General features: G+C 32.3%; 1 protein-coding gene across 1 annotated transcript; it reads right to left on the reverse strand.

Moving 5' to 3' along the window:
- Window positions 1-2279: 2279 nt before the first annotated feature.
- LOC107488940 (chaperone protein dnaJ 16) lies at window positions 2280-7041 on the reverse strand. Its single transcript, XM_016109723.3, has 11 exons — window positions 6554-7041; window positions 5284-5407; window positions 4975-5057; window positions 4761-4872; window positions 4551-4655; window positions 3885-3935; window positions 3602-3691; window positions 3403-3511; window positions 3174-3322; window positions 3034-3087; window positions 2280-2928 (listed from the first exon to the last, which is right to left on the reverse strand). Exons 1-11 carry the CDS (start codon window positions 6700-6702, stop codon window positions 2716-2718), a joined length of 1239 nt encoding a protein of 412 aa, XP_015965209.1. The 5' UTR covers window positions 6703-7041; the 3' UTR covers window positions 2280-2715.
- Window positions 7042-13195: the final 6154 nt, after the last annotated feature.

Raw genomic sequence — 13195 nt, forward strand, 5'->3', positions numbered from 1 at the left:
GCGCACGCGTGATTTGCTCAGCGACGCGTCCGCGTGACTTGCGAAGAAGACCAGCGACGCGTCCATGTTACTGATGCGTACGCGTGACATGCGCCACGTGCAGAAAAATGCAGGAAAAACGCTGGGGGCGATTTCTGGGCTGTTTTGACCCAATTTCCAGCCCAGAAACACAGATTAGAAGCTGCAGAATGGACAAATCAAGTGGTCCCCACCCATCAGCTGAAGACTTGTTAATTAATTCGAATTTAAATTCAAATCTTATTTTGATGAAAAGATATTATTTTTAATTTTAGATAATTAGATTTTAAATTTATTAGGATTAGTTATAAATAGGAATTTAGATGCCATCAGATTAGAACACAGTACATTTTACCAGAATCCTAGTTTTCATCTCTGAAATCTTAACTGTTTTGTCCATATTTTATTCCCAACTCATTGCTGCTTGCTTTCTAAAATTCTTAATTTACTGTTTAATGTTCTTTGAATACCAAAACACTCTTTTCTGTTTGTCTAACTAAGCCAATCACTTAACCATTGTTGCTTAGTCCATCAATCCTCGTGAGATCGACCCTTACTCACGTAAGGTATTACTTGGTACGACCCGGTGCACTACCTGTTAGTTGTGGGTTGTAAAATACCGCATCACCAGGCGGGTGTTTAAAAGCTCAACCTGGAGCGAGTGGAATCACCACTACTACCCCTACTACCCAGGCGTCACAATATCTGACCTGGAGCAAGTGGGACGAACCACAACCCTTGCTACTACCCAGGATCTCAAAACATACATTCATTCATTTTAAAATCAATCATCATTGTTATCAAATCTCAAACATTAACCTGGAGCAAGCGGAACGAACCACAACCCTTGCTACTACCCAGGTATCACAAATACACATTCATTCATAATCACTCTTCATTATTACGAATTCTCAAACAATGACCCGGAGCAAGCAGGACGAACCATGATCCTTGCTACTACCCAGATATCACAAATACACATTCATTCATAATCAATCTTTATTATTACCAATTCTCAAACAATGACCCGGAGCAAGCGGAACGAACCACGACCCTTGCTACTACCAGGTATCACAGACATACATTCATTCAAAGTCAAAACTCCATAATTAAACTCGTTTATTATAATTCTCCTTCTCCATCTCATACCCGGAGCAAGTGAACAACGCCACTGCCTACTACCTGGGATCACACGTCACATTCATTTTCAAACCATCATTTCTGTACCAAAATTAGGAACGAAACAGATTCATTGAAAATAACAATTCAAAACTCTTACATTATATTAATAGTCAAACTTTCAACATGAACACCAATTTTCACAAACAAAAACTAAATTATTTAACTACATGAGCATCAACTACTAGGTTCTGACCAAACCTCAAACCTCATCCACTTGATTCAATTCAAAAGAATAATCCAATTCACCCTAATTCAACTGACAGTCTAAATTTGTATCATTCACTGTCTTCGAAAATGAAAAACATGTTCAAATCTGATTTCACTACTTGATTTCAAAGAGCATCGATCATAATCACAAAGAATGCAGAGAAATTTAAAAAAAAAAAACAAAATCTACAAATAATTTTGAAAACAAAAAACAAAATTTAAAGAGAAAACGCAGTTATATAAGTGGCGCTTTTATTCAAAAGGCAATTAGAGATAGTGGTGCGTGGATATAAATTAGGTTATAAAAACTTGGTTAAACTTATTTAGATAATTAACTTGATTATAGAGCATTTATGTTTTTGATATTAGTATAGATTACAATAAACCAATTTGTTGAGAAAGGAACGTTCAAAATAAAATATTATTATTATTAATGTCTTCATTTACACATTGTCCGATTGTCATCATAGTTGCAATTTTAGTAAATAGCGAACTCAGCTCCAGCATAGTTACATTGACATTTCTCCACACTTGTTTTTCTCGCAACATTAAACAAGATTTTGACAAGCACCATTGCCCTTCCATTTTAGCTATAATTTGTCCTGAGACAGACAACGTAAATTAGAAGACAACAGCTATAACTACAACACTTCGAAGGCCTCACGGAACAAATACCTAAAGGAATCGAATGCCTCTATTAAATATATACAAGGAATCAGAGAGCAGGCTGTAGACAGGAATAGACATGAACATAGTACATACACAAGAAAAGCCAAACACTAATATGTGATAATACAAAAGCGACTCAGGGTTGACAAACAAGGAGGTATAGACTTAACTAATTGGATTTAATTTTAACCCAACTACAACTATACTTGAAATTGCCCTGGCTCTATGCACCAAAGCTTTGCCATTACTTACTAACCAAAATTACAACCCATGTAGAGCGTTGATCATGCTTCATCAATAATAAATCAAACAATTTACAAGTGCAAAATCATAAGATAGAGCTATTCAGCTGCTGAGAACAAATTTTAAAGGGAAAAGGGCAAAGGGGATTATACAAAAACAATGAGTAGTTGTCATCCTTAACATGCCTGAGTTACATACATAATGAAACCTGGTTGGCGCTTAAGCAAAGCCTCCATCATAGCTTGGGCATGTGCTAGACAATCAAACCAGTGTAGATCCCCACCAATAATAGCTTTGACCGTGGCATTTAGAGTTGACAGGTAAATTATAAAATATATTCCATTATTTAACAATATATGAGTGATAAAAGAATTTGTTAATTCTCCAATTCTCACCCTAGCAAGCCTTTCTCTTATCAACTCTTAAGTGGATGTTGTACCATCTCTTCTTCTTTGGTCGTTCTCTTGTATTCCTCTTCTCTTTTGTCTGGCCCTCTTCTTTCGCCTCATTGGAAGAACTTTTATTCCGACTCTTACTTGAACTCCGTTTCAAAGGAGCAACAGTGTACGCTGCATGTATTTCATTTCGTTGTTTTAATAGTTCATCAATCTGCACAAGAATTAATGGCACAAGTTGAGTGGCTTCCATTAGAAAGGAGAAGAGGGTTGGACAAGGGAGATAAAACATATAGAAATTTAGAAAAGAAAAACTCACTTCTTGCATTTCATTTGCATATCTACTTGTCATCTCTGTGAACTGCGCCAGAACCTATGAAGATCCAAGAGTGAGGGTTGATAAAAAGCACGTAATTAGAACTTTATAAGAATAAGGAATGCTCATGCCATATTACACACCTCTCGGTACTCTGTCTCAAACTTTGATATCTCTGCCCTTTTAGACAAAATTTGAGCTTCAATGTTTCTTAAATTTTCCTTTTCTTCACTAAATGGTGCAGCGCATAGAGCTTCTATTGTATAGTTTGCACTTTTGAAAAAGTTGTCACCTTAAAGGAATTAATAGGATGTAAGTAAAGTTCAAAAGATCATAATTACAATAAAAAAGCATGACAATCAGCACAATTACCATAAACTGCAAACACATGGGTACCAGCCTTCAGTTCTGTCAATTCACAGGGTTGAAACCCTTCAAGCTTTCTGAAAAATGATGTATCTGGATCCTTTGCAGCAGATATCTGTAAAGAAATTATTACATACCGATTCATCCAAATTTAAATTAATACAAAAGATAGTTCCTACGATGTCTGTTTACAGTTGCAACTCACTGAGTTCATGGTCTGATCCAATCGATAAACAGGAAACCCAAGAAAAAACATTCCAGCAGAGGTAACTTTCCCTGTTTTTGCGCAGTCTTCCTATAACAATAATCAGTAATGTCATAAAGCGTTCAGAAGCCAAAGAAGTAAAAGTACATACAGAAAAATTACACGAAACTTTATGACTTATCATCAGATAACCAAAATACATCAGATATATTTAACTCCTTAGAGAAATTATATTATCTTATGTTCTCTCTCACCCACACAGGGACAACAATAAAGTAAATACCTGGAGAGCAAGACTTAATCCACCATTTTCTTCTTGATCAAAATATAGCAACTGTAGAAAACCAATGAACAAATACCATTATAAAATGAACATTAATGAAACATATTAAAAATAAAGCAAATCAATGTTTTACAATGCATATGGAAAAGGTAGATATTTGAAACTGCAAATACAACATGAAGAAAAACATAACAACGCCTAGGATTAGTTACATCATTATTTTGTACAGAAGTCAGAAGATGCAGAATTGTTTTGATAAAGTTCTAGCCTCAGATTCCCTAGAAATAAATGAGAGAGAGAGAGAGAGAGAGAGAGAGAGAGAGAGAGAGAGGGTGGCAGGTTTACTCGAGTACATGTGGGGAGGATAGAGCAGCACTTTATCAGTTTAGCATATATATATGAAACTGCTCAAATATGGGGAGTGATTATTGTTAAACAGACATCCTGCATGAAGGATTTATTAGCAAGAACCTTGAATTTGTTATTCCTGACCCCCTCTAACATAAAAAATGACCCTCTTGGAAATCATATTGTTTACATAGTAGTGAAAAACTCAGTCTCAATTAAGCAAGAATGGAAAACCGAACATTAGTAGGTTGAACAAGCATGTGCATGCAATCCTCATTGTTATGCTTATAGATATAAATAGCAGATGTAAGGTTTGACCTTGAACTTGCTTTTGTCTGATGAGTGCACTCGACAAACAAATCCAGCTTGTGCTTCCTCTTCTGTTATTGTAACTGAATAGAAATGTGCACATTGCTTCTCAACCTTCAGATGAAGACACCAAACAAAACAAAGGAAAAAAGTTCTTTTCAAAAAATATGACTATAAAGGGATCCATGAAGGTATGAACTGATTAAAGAAGCAGCTCACCCTTCTAGAAATAAACTGTCCCAATGGAAGTGGACGAATGGTCACTACACCATTGAGGGCCTCTTCCAAAACAGTTGCTGATACAGTTGTCTTAATTGGCACACCGAGTTTACTGTTATGTATGTAGAACATTAATATTATGCATAATGGAATTCAGGTAATGGAGATTCGGGAAAACCAAAGATGGGAAAAGAAGGATTAAAGAAAAGGATACCTAAAAAGTGCAGCAAACATTGTATTCACAGCACCCAAACTTGAAAGGTCCAACTCCAACTCTTGGTTATCCGATTCAACAGCCTATGCACAAACATGAAATATTCAATCACATATGATGCATGCTAAAAGATTCGAGCAAAAAATAAAAATGAAAAGAGAATCAACAGATTTACAGGTGGGGGGTGAGTAGCATGATTTAATCAAGATCGAAATTTAAACTCTTTTTTGCAAAATAAATTTCAAGAATCAATTATCCTCCTAATTCCAAAAGGCTTAATGGTTAATAATTTGAAAAAATGAGGGTCACCTCAAAACCAGCTGTGTCGAACTGACGACGCTTGTCAGGATCTGACAATATATTGTATGAAAAGGTAACCTCTTTGAACATATCAGCTGCCTTAGGATCATTAGCATTCTTGTCAGGATGATATCTGAAATGAAATAAATTTAACCAGTTAATTTAATAATCAATCCTTTTCATCTAAAAAGACGATGAAATAGGGAATTCAAGAAATCAGGTGGCCAAGAAAGGGCATGATTTATTATTTAATTCAAGACATCTCCGGGAAGTAAGTTTTTTGAAAACCATCCAGCTCATATCCAATGCATGAAAAACAATCAGACATCATGGGCAGAGATTAGCAATTCAACATCACCTTTGCAATGATATTTTGGGCTTATCTAGATGATCAATAAACAAGTTTCATGCCATGGAGATTTGACGAAGTCTTATGCTGACTATCAATTGCCTAACACAACCCTCCTCTATTATCTAGGCTTGAAAATCAACTATGCAAAGATTTGCCACAAAAGGTTCCCCCTATAACAGATAACGTTTCCCAATGTTGTATTCTATGATCTTTACCAGCCATTTCTCTTTTTTTTTCCCAGGTCAATATATATCATCTTAATTTGATTCTAGCACACGGATATTTTAGCGATTATAGAACAACCTTCTATTCACCAAATTCCACAAACACACTATATTAGTTAAAAAGACTACCACCAACAATGATCGATACTAAAATGAAAACATATTTGATCTTGAGTCAAATCTTCAAGAAGCAAAATAAACAAGACCACCCTCGCGAATATTGATTTCACCTAGACTTTGAAAAATCAAAGTAGAAGATTCGGCAAGCCGTTGCTCAAACGAATACTAGCCTTGACTACGTGTCCTCTGCTGAATCACTGTCTTCACATAGTTCTATTTTGTCTTAAGTCTCTCAGAGACTCTGAGAATTAAAACAAAACCAGTCTTCTATCAAACATCATTCAAAAAGTGAAGAAGTTCATTTCCCAACACATGGATCCCAGATTCAACAACATATTACTTCGGTCGAAAGGATATTAGTACTAACATGCTGAAACTAATTTCAAATTTCAAATTTCAAATTTCAAATTTCAAATGTCAAATAAATACATAAAATCCTGTAAAATATTTTTTAAAAAATGCATATAAAATTATAAATCCAAACTACATCAAACGAAATAGTATAAATATTGAACATTTTTGAATAAACAAATAAATAAATACGAAGCTAGTTGGAGAAGCAGAGTGAGGTAGGGGACTTTACTTGAGAGCCATTTTGCGGTAAGCGGTTTTGATTTCCTGATCGGTGGAGTTGCGGGAGACGCCGAGGACCTCGTATGGGTCCCGCCGGAGTGGCTTGGCGCCGCCGCCGTCGGCGTGCTTCTCCGACGACTTGGACCGATGCCCCGGCATACTTCTTCCTAATACTTTCAGTCAAACGGCGTCGTTTCGTCTTCTGCTTCTTACTATAGCAAACCCTAGAAATGAGGTTCCTCCACTACCTGGCTACCTTGGTGTTCGAGGAAGAAGCTGTCAGGTTTTGGCGCCGTGCAATGGTGGTGAGAATGGTGGTGGAGGTAGTGGTGGCGGGGGAGTCATTGAAGAAAAAGGAGGAGGTTGAAGGAGAGTTTCGAAATTGTGGTGATGAGATCCAGAAACCCCATGGACCCCTCCAACCTGGAACTTCCCACAGCTGAGAGAGAGAGAGAGAGAGAGAGAGAGAGAAAAGAAAATAAAAAAGAAAGAAAAAATTGATAAGTGAGATCAAAAATAAATTAAAAAATAATAAATTATTAAATTAAACACGGCATATTATCCAATTTTAATTAAATGGAGGATCCACTCTCGAGTATATACCAATACTAGCAATAGCAGAAGACCCGTGCGTTTTTTATTTCTTGTTTCAACTTTCTTTTCTTGAGTCATCTTAGATTGTCATTTTATATATTAGTAGAAGTATATTTTTGTTTAATTTTTTAATTAAAAATAAAAAATTTATTTATTTTATTATTATTTAAAATATATAAATATTTTTTAATTTTTCATAATTTATAAAAAAATTTAATAAATACTAAATTTATATTCATTCTTTCTATTTTTATTTTTTAAAATATTTACTTTAAATATCAACATACCATAGCACTTCTTAGAATTAGCTAAAGAAATTCTGTTTTATACTCCATTATATTTTGTTCAACCTCGTAAATATGATAACAAATATAATTTAAAAATATAAATAACATAGTTAAAAAAATAAACATAAAAAAATCATAATTAATATAATATATGTATATAAACAATTTTTTATTTATCGTGTTAAAATAATTTATTTTTAGTTAAAAAAATTATTTTATAAAATATAAATTGTCATTTTTCAATGCTAATAAGGAATCTATAAAAAAGAGAGGATTCAGTGCATAAAAAGATGAAGAACTTAAAGATTTGAAAAAATTATTATTTTGGTCTTTAATTTTTGTTTATTTACTTATTGAAAATAAAAGAAAAATAAATAAATATCTAAAATTTCTCATCAAACTTATTATTTTTCAAGATAAAAGAAACAAATATAGATAAAAATGTAAGGTTTCTTTTGTCCAACTTCAACTTGTTTCTATAAATTTTTTAACCCACTACCTTTTAATCTGAATATTAACTTAGATGAGAGAGAGAACCACACTTATTTTTTGCTTTACCTTTTATTTTTTTCGTTTTTGCTTTCTCTTTTATTCTTGAGTATTTACCATTTTGGTCCTCAAAAAATTTCGGACCAGACATTTTAGTTCCCAACTAAAATTAATTACTCGCTTAGTCCTTAACAATTAATTCCGTCAGCCATTTAGGTCCTTAACTCCGTCAACTCTAACGGAAGACAAAATAGTCCCTAACAACTCTAACCAGAAATAAAATGATCCCTAACAACTCTAACAAGGGACAAAATAATACATCACTCATTTGTTCGAAAACGACACTATTCTTCCCCGATTTTCATCATATCTCGCATAACCTTAACATTCATACTCTCCTTTTTCACCTTCACAGTCTTCTTTTCCATTTTTTCCTTCCTCCTCTTCAGTTCCGAGATCAAGCCATTATGTAACTGCGTGTCGCATCTACCTCAACATGTCATAGACCACACCCATCTCCTCTGCACTTCACCCACCAGAAGCATCCACTTCCACGTCCTCGATAACAGCATCACCTCCAACCCCGACAATGTCCACCACATCTTCAAGACCAAGTTCCACAACTATCCAAGGGCACACTTTTCTCCACTCTCTGGCAAGTAATATAGATTGTTGGACATGAGGACATCATGAAAAGATATTCTCCTTCGACATCATATGTAAATTCTCATTTGAAATGGATCCCGAATGCTTTATTCCTTCTTTCCCAAGTCCAAATTGACAGACTGTTTCCACCTCATATCCAAACTATCAGTACAACGAGCAATGTTGCCGTTGCCGCTCATATGAGAACTGAAGCGATTACTAAATATTAGTTTGAAGAAAAAGTTGAAGGAAGCAATCGGAGTGGTGGACAATGTGGGTATGGAGATGATAGGGCAGTGGAGGAGGAAGATGGCGACGATAATGATGGGTCTTAACAAATCCGACTTATTGTATAGATTCATGGGATCTATCAAAGATGACAGGTACTTGAGAGACATAGTCATTAGTTTCCTGAGTATGAATTGATTGAGAACAAATTGAGAATTTTTCTTCTTGTGAACGTTGAAGTTGCAGAGTGTGCATTGTGTAATTTGAAGTTACAGTGTTAGACTGCTAGTATTATGCGAGATATGATGAAAATTGGGAGAGAATAATGTCGTTTCCAAACAGAAGAGATCATGGATCATTTTGTCTCCCTGTTAGAGTTGTAAGGGACTATTTTGTCTTCCGTTAGAATTGACGGAGTAAAGGACCTAAGTGACTAACAGAGTTAATTATTAAGGATCAATCGAGTAATTAATTTTAGTTGGGGACTAAAGTGTCTGGTCCAAAATTCTTTAAGACCAAAATGGATAAATACTCTTTATTCTTTATTTATAAATGTTGTGAAAGTAACGTTTGGATGAATACTCCACAAATGTTGGAATGCACAAAATATATATAATCTATTTTTAATATACCATTTGAAAAATAAAAAGATAGTATTCTAAAAATAGTTCCAAATGTACTTCTAATTTTTTTTCAATCCATCAGCAACAATCCCAAAAAATCAAGAATGCATTTTTTTGTGTTAGAAATACAAATTTCTAATAGCCTCGTAACAAGTTTAATCTAATTCTGCATTAAGATTTAAAAAGTATGAATTTTTAAGGGCACTACCAGTCCAAAACTACTCTTGTTTTTCTTTGTTAATTTTCAACCATATTAAATTTTCAAATAATCATCAATCATAATGAATCATTTCTCAAAATAAAACAGGTAAAACAATAATTTTAATGGTTTAAGAAAAAGTGATATGAGTAATATAATTATACGCTTAACAACCGTACAAATAATTATTTGGAATCAAAATCAAAATATAAGAAAAAATTCTATTATTAAGCAGTAATGTAACTACAGAGATAAAATTCTATTTACATGTAATAGTTAACTTAAACTATGAAATCAAAGATTTGAACTAATACTTAGTGACCCTATATGATCCTTAATTTGGAACAATAGAAAAAGAAAAGGCTTTATCACATATATTTGACTTTCGGACAAAATTTTTTTAAATCTTTGAATTATAGGCCTCTTACCAGTGGATTGTATCTTGCCTTCTGTCAATATACAAGATAATTTATATCAAATTTAACATCACCATTCGCACACATTAAATAAAATAACAAATAAAAAAACAAACTGACTTCTAATTACAGAATAGAAAATAAACTACAAAAAACCAAACATTAAATATAAATAATGTTTCTAAAACAAGCAAATAAATAAATTCAGGACTAAATTAAAGTGAAAATAAGATAAAGACACAATAATAACAAACACAAAAATTGAATCAATACTCAATACAAAATTAAATCCACCAACTAAAAGAATAAAGATACTAATATTTTCAAAACCGCATTAGAATAAGCTAATATAGTAAAGAGTTTAATCCATAACAAAATTGGAACTAAATATGTATGTTTATTTATTACAAAAACTAAATATTATAAAATTACATAAAAAATAAATTAAATATAATTTATATAAAAAATGAGCAAGAAAAAATATTATTTATGTTAAATTTTTTTTGCAGAATTTCTTCTCCCAAGTCAAGAACTGCTCCAACATAAAAGAAAGAACGATCCAGTGAATATATACTAATATACTATGTACTCTCTTTATCCTTAATAATACACCATGTACTCTCTTTACTTTAACAAAAATTATATATATTCTATAATTATGGTTAAACATTTTTTCTAAAGTTTTTTCTTTCTATTTAGATGTGATTGTCAATATTTTTTGAACAAGTAATATACATGACAATTAAAAAATTGTTTTCGATAAAAAAAAATAAATAGATTCTTAATTTTTTGTTTTACGGATATTTTTTTCTAATCATTTAAAAATATTTTTTAAGTGACTCAGCTCCTTAAAAGTTTGATGGATTAATTTTTTCGTACAAATGCCTCTATCAGACCCAACAAAAAAATCTCCCATTCTAATGAGCTAGGGTTACAGGTGCACAAGTGGCATAAGAGAAAAAAAAATTTGTTTTCAAAACTACTATTTCAAGCTAAAATTCATCCTAAGATAAATTTACTGCAATCGTCCCAAATTACTTGAAAAAATCGGGCGAGATTGTTTCGATCAGTTTATTGGTGTTGAGATGCAACCAAATCAAGCTGTGGCGATTGCCCAACTCCGACAGAATGCTGCTGGAAAATGAATTGTTGCTAAGCTTCAAGATCGCCAAATTCAAAAGCTTTCCGATAAAAAAGAAAAGGATAAATAGAAGAATCTCCCCTGTGAGACTGTTGTTCCAAAGGAAAATCCAATTCAACTGTTTGTAGTTGCTTAAACCGACAGGGATGCTTCCTGTTAACTCATTGAAGTCGAGGATTAAATTCTACAGCGTCCTTATATTATCTAACTCCTGGAAAATTTCACCGATAAGTTAGTTCAACCGTATGATAAAGTCACAGAGGTTGAAGAATGACCTCAAAGCGGGTAGTTAAAGGTCAAATCCAATTCCACTAGGTTGGAACAGTTGCTAAGAGTGGACGAAATAGAACTCAGATCCAATCTCCGTCAATGACTCTGGGAGCAATCCTTCGAACTGGTTGAACCCAACAGAAAGTTTAGCTCCCTCAACCCCCTCTATTTTCACGAAAATCTCAATCGATAACTCACCAATGAATTTGTTAGACGATCTATCGAATGAGACGAGAGACGAGCACGACGTGAACTCGTCGGGAACTGGACCCGTGAGGTTGTTGGACGAGAGATCGAGTTCGACAAGCATAGAGCAGAGACCGCCCGCCATGACGACTGGAATCTGGCTGGTGAAGTGATTGCCGGAGAGGTAAAGGAACTGGAGCAAACCGGTGGGGAGTGGGAAAACGGGTTGGAGAGTGAGAAAACGGGTCTGAGAACAGGCCGTCACATAAAACGACGTAGTTTTAAAGGAAAAAGACTTAAAAAAGTGAGAGACTTACAAATATTTTTAAATAGTCATAGACAAAAATATTTATAGACCAAAAGATTAATAATCTATTTATTTTTTTCTCTAACAAAAATTATATAAACAAGTTTTTTACGATAATATATAAATAAAAGACTACATCAATTCTTTTTCAAAATTAAAAAAAATTATTAAAATAAATTATTAATCTATTTATGTTATTTGATTTAGTTATTGTATAATCTTATTTTTTTTATATTTATTACAATTGGACTAATATACTAATACACTATGTACTCTCTTTATCCTTAATAATATACTATATACTCTCTTTACCTTAATACTTATTATTATTATTATTATTATTATTATTATTATTATTATTTTTAAACACCAAGGAAGAGGATATACTAATATATTATGTAATATGTACTCTCTTTATCTTTAATAATTGAAAAAAAATACTCTCTATGTCCTTGATTTGATCAGTTTGGTTTGAGATTTTTTTTCTCACTTCAAAAAACTTTTTTAACATTATAATTCTTTCATTTAGAATTATTTATTTATTTAACTTTTCCCAGTGTTTAATGGAGATCAAACTAATTCAGCAACTATATAATTCTCCTTCATTGGTCATGATATTTTTTTTAGAAAATTACTACAAAAGATTTTTATTATTAAAAGCGACCATTTAAACTAAAATTATTAAAAAAGATTTAATCAAATACTATTTATCAACCAAAGATCATCATTATTTCAAAGAAATAATAATATCCATTTTTTGTAAGAGTAAACCCTAAGGTTTTTCAAGTTTTAAGTCTATTAGATTAATGAATAATGTCATGTATATTAAAATTAGTCACCAAAATCAGTATAAAAATATATATTAAAATATAAATATATATTAAAAATAAATTAAATCACACATATGTTTATATACAAATACATTAGTAATTGATTTTAGTGTCTGATTTTAATATACAAATAACATTTTTATAGATTAAATATAATCGGATCATTAGCTTTAGTCAGTTGATAATATTCCCGATCAAATGTTCGAAATTACCTAAATAGCAAATAAGCATTTCACAAACCAGATTGGAAATGTCTAACATAATTAATATCTACTCTTAAAATATATGATAAAATTATTAAGGTAAATAAATTTTAAAAAAATTTATAAATACAATAAAAATAATCAAATATTAAATATATATTTTTTTGTTATAAATTAAGTGATTGATTAAAGAGATAATTGTCTACCCAATATAAAATTTTGATCATTCTTCTT

Source organism: Arachis duranensis, chromosome 5 (genome assembly GCF_000817695.3).
Source record: "Arachis duranensis cultivar V14167 chromosome 5, aradu.V14167.gnm2.J7QH, whole genome shotgun sequence".
In the NCBI taxonomy this organism is placed as follows: Eukaryota; Viridiplantae; Streptophyta; class Magnoliopsida; order Fabales; family Fabaceae; genus Arachis; species Arachis duranensis.

What these genes read in the sequence shown, in the direction of transcription:
- LOC107488940 (XM_016109723.3), bottom strand. Translation starts at nt 6,702, where the DNA reads ATGCCGGGGCATCGGTCCAAGTCGTCGGAGAAGCACGCCGACGGCGGC. An exon ending in ATGTTTGCTGCACTTTTTAG is followed by an intron (nt 4,873 to 4,974) that starts GTATCCTTTTCT and finishes CATACATAACAG; the next exon opens with TAAACTCGGTGTGCCAATTA. An exon ending in TTGAGACAGAGTACCGAGAG is followed by an intron (nt 3,088 to 3,173) that starts GTGTGTAATATG and finishes GGATCTTCATAG; the next exon opens with GTTCTGGCGCAGTTCACAGA.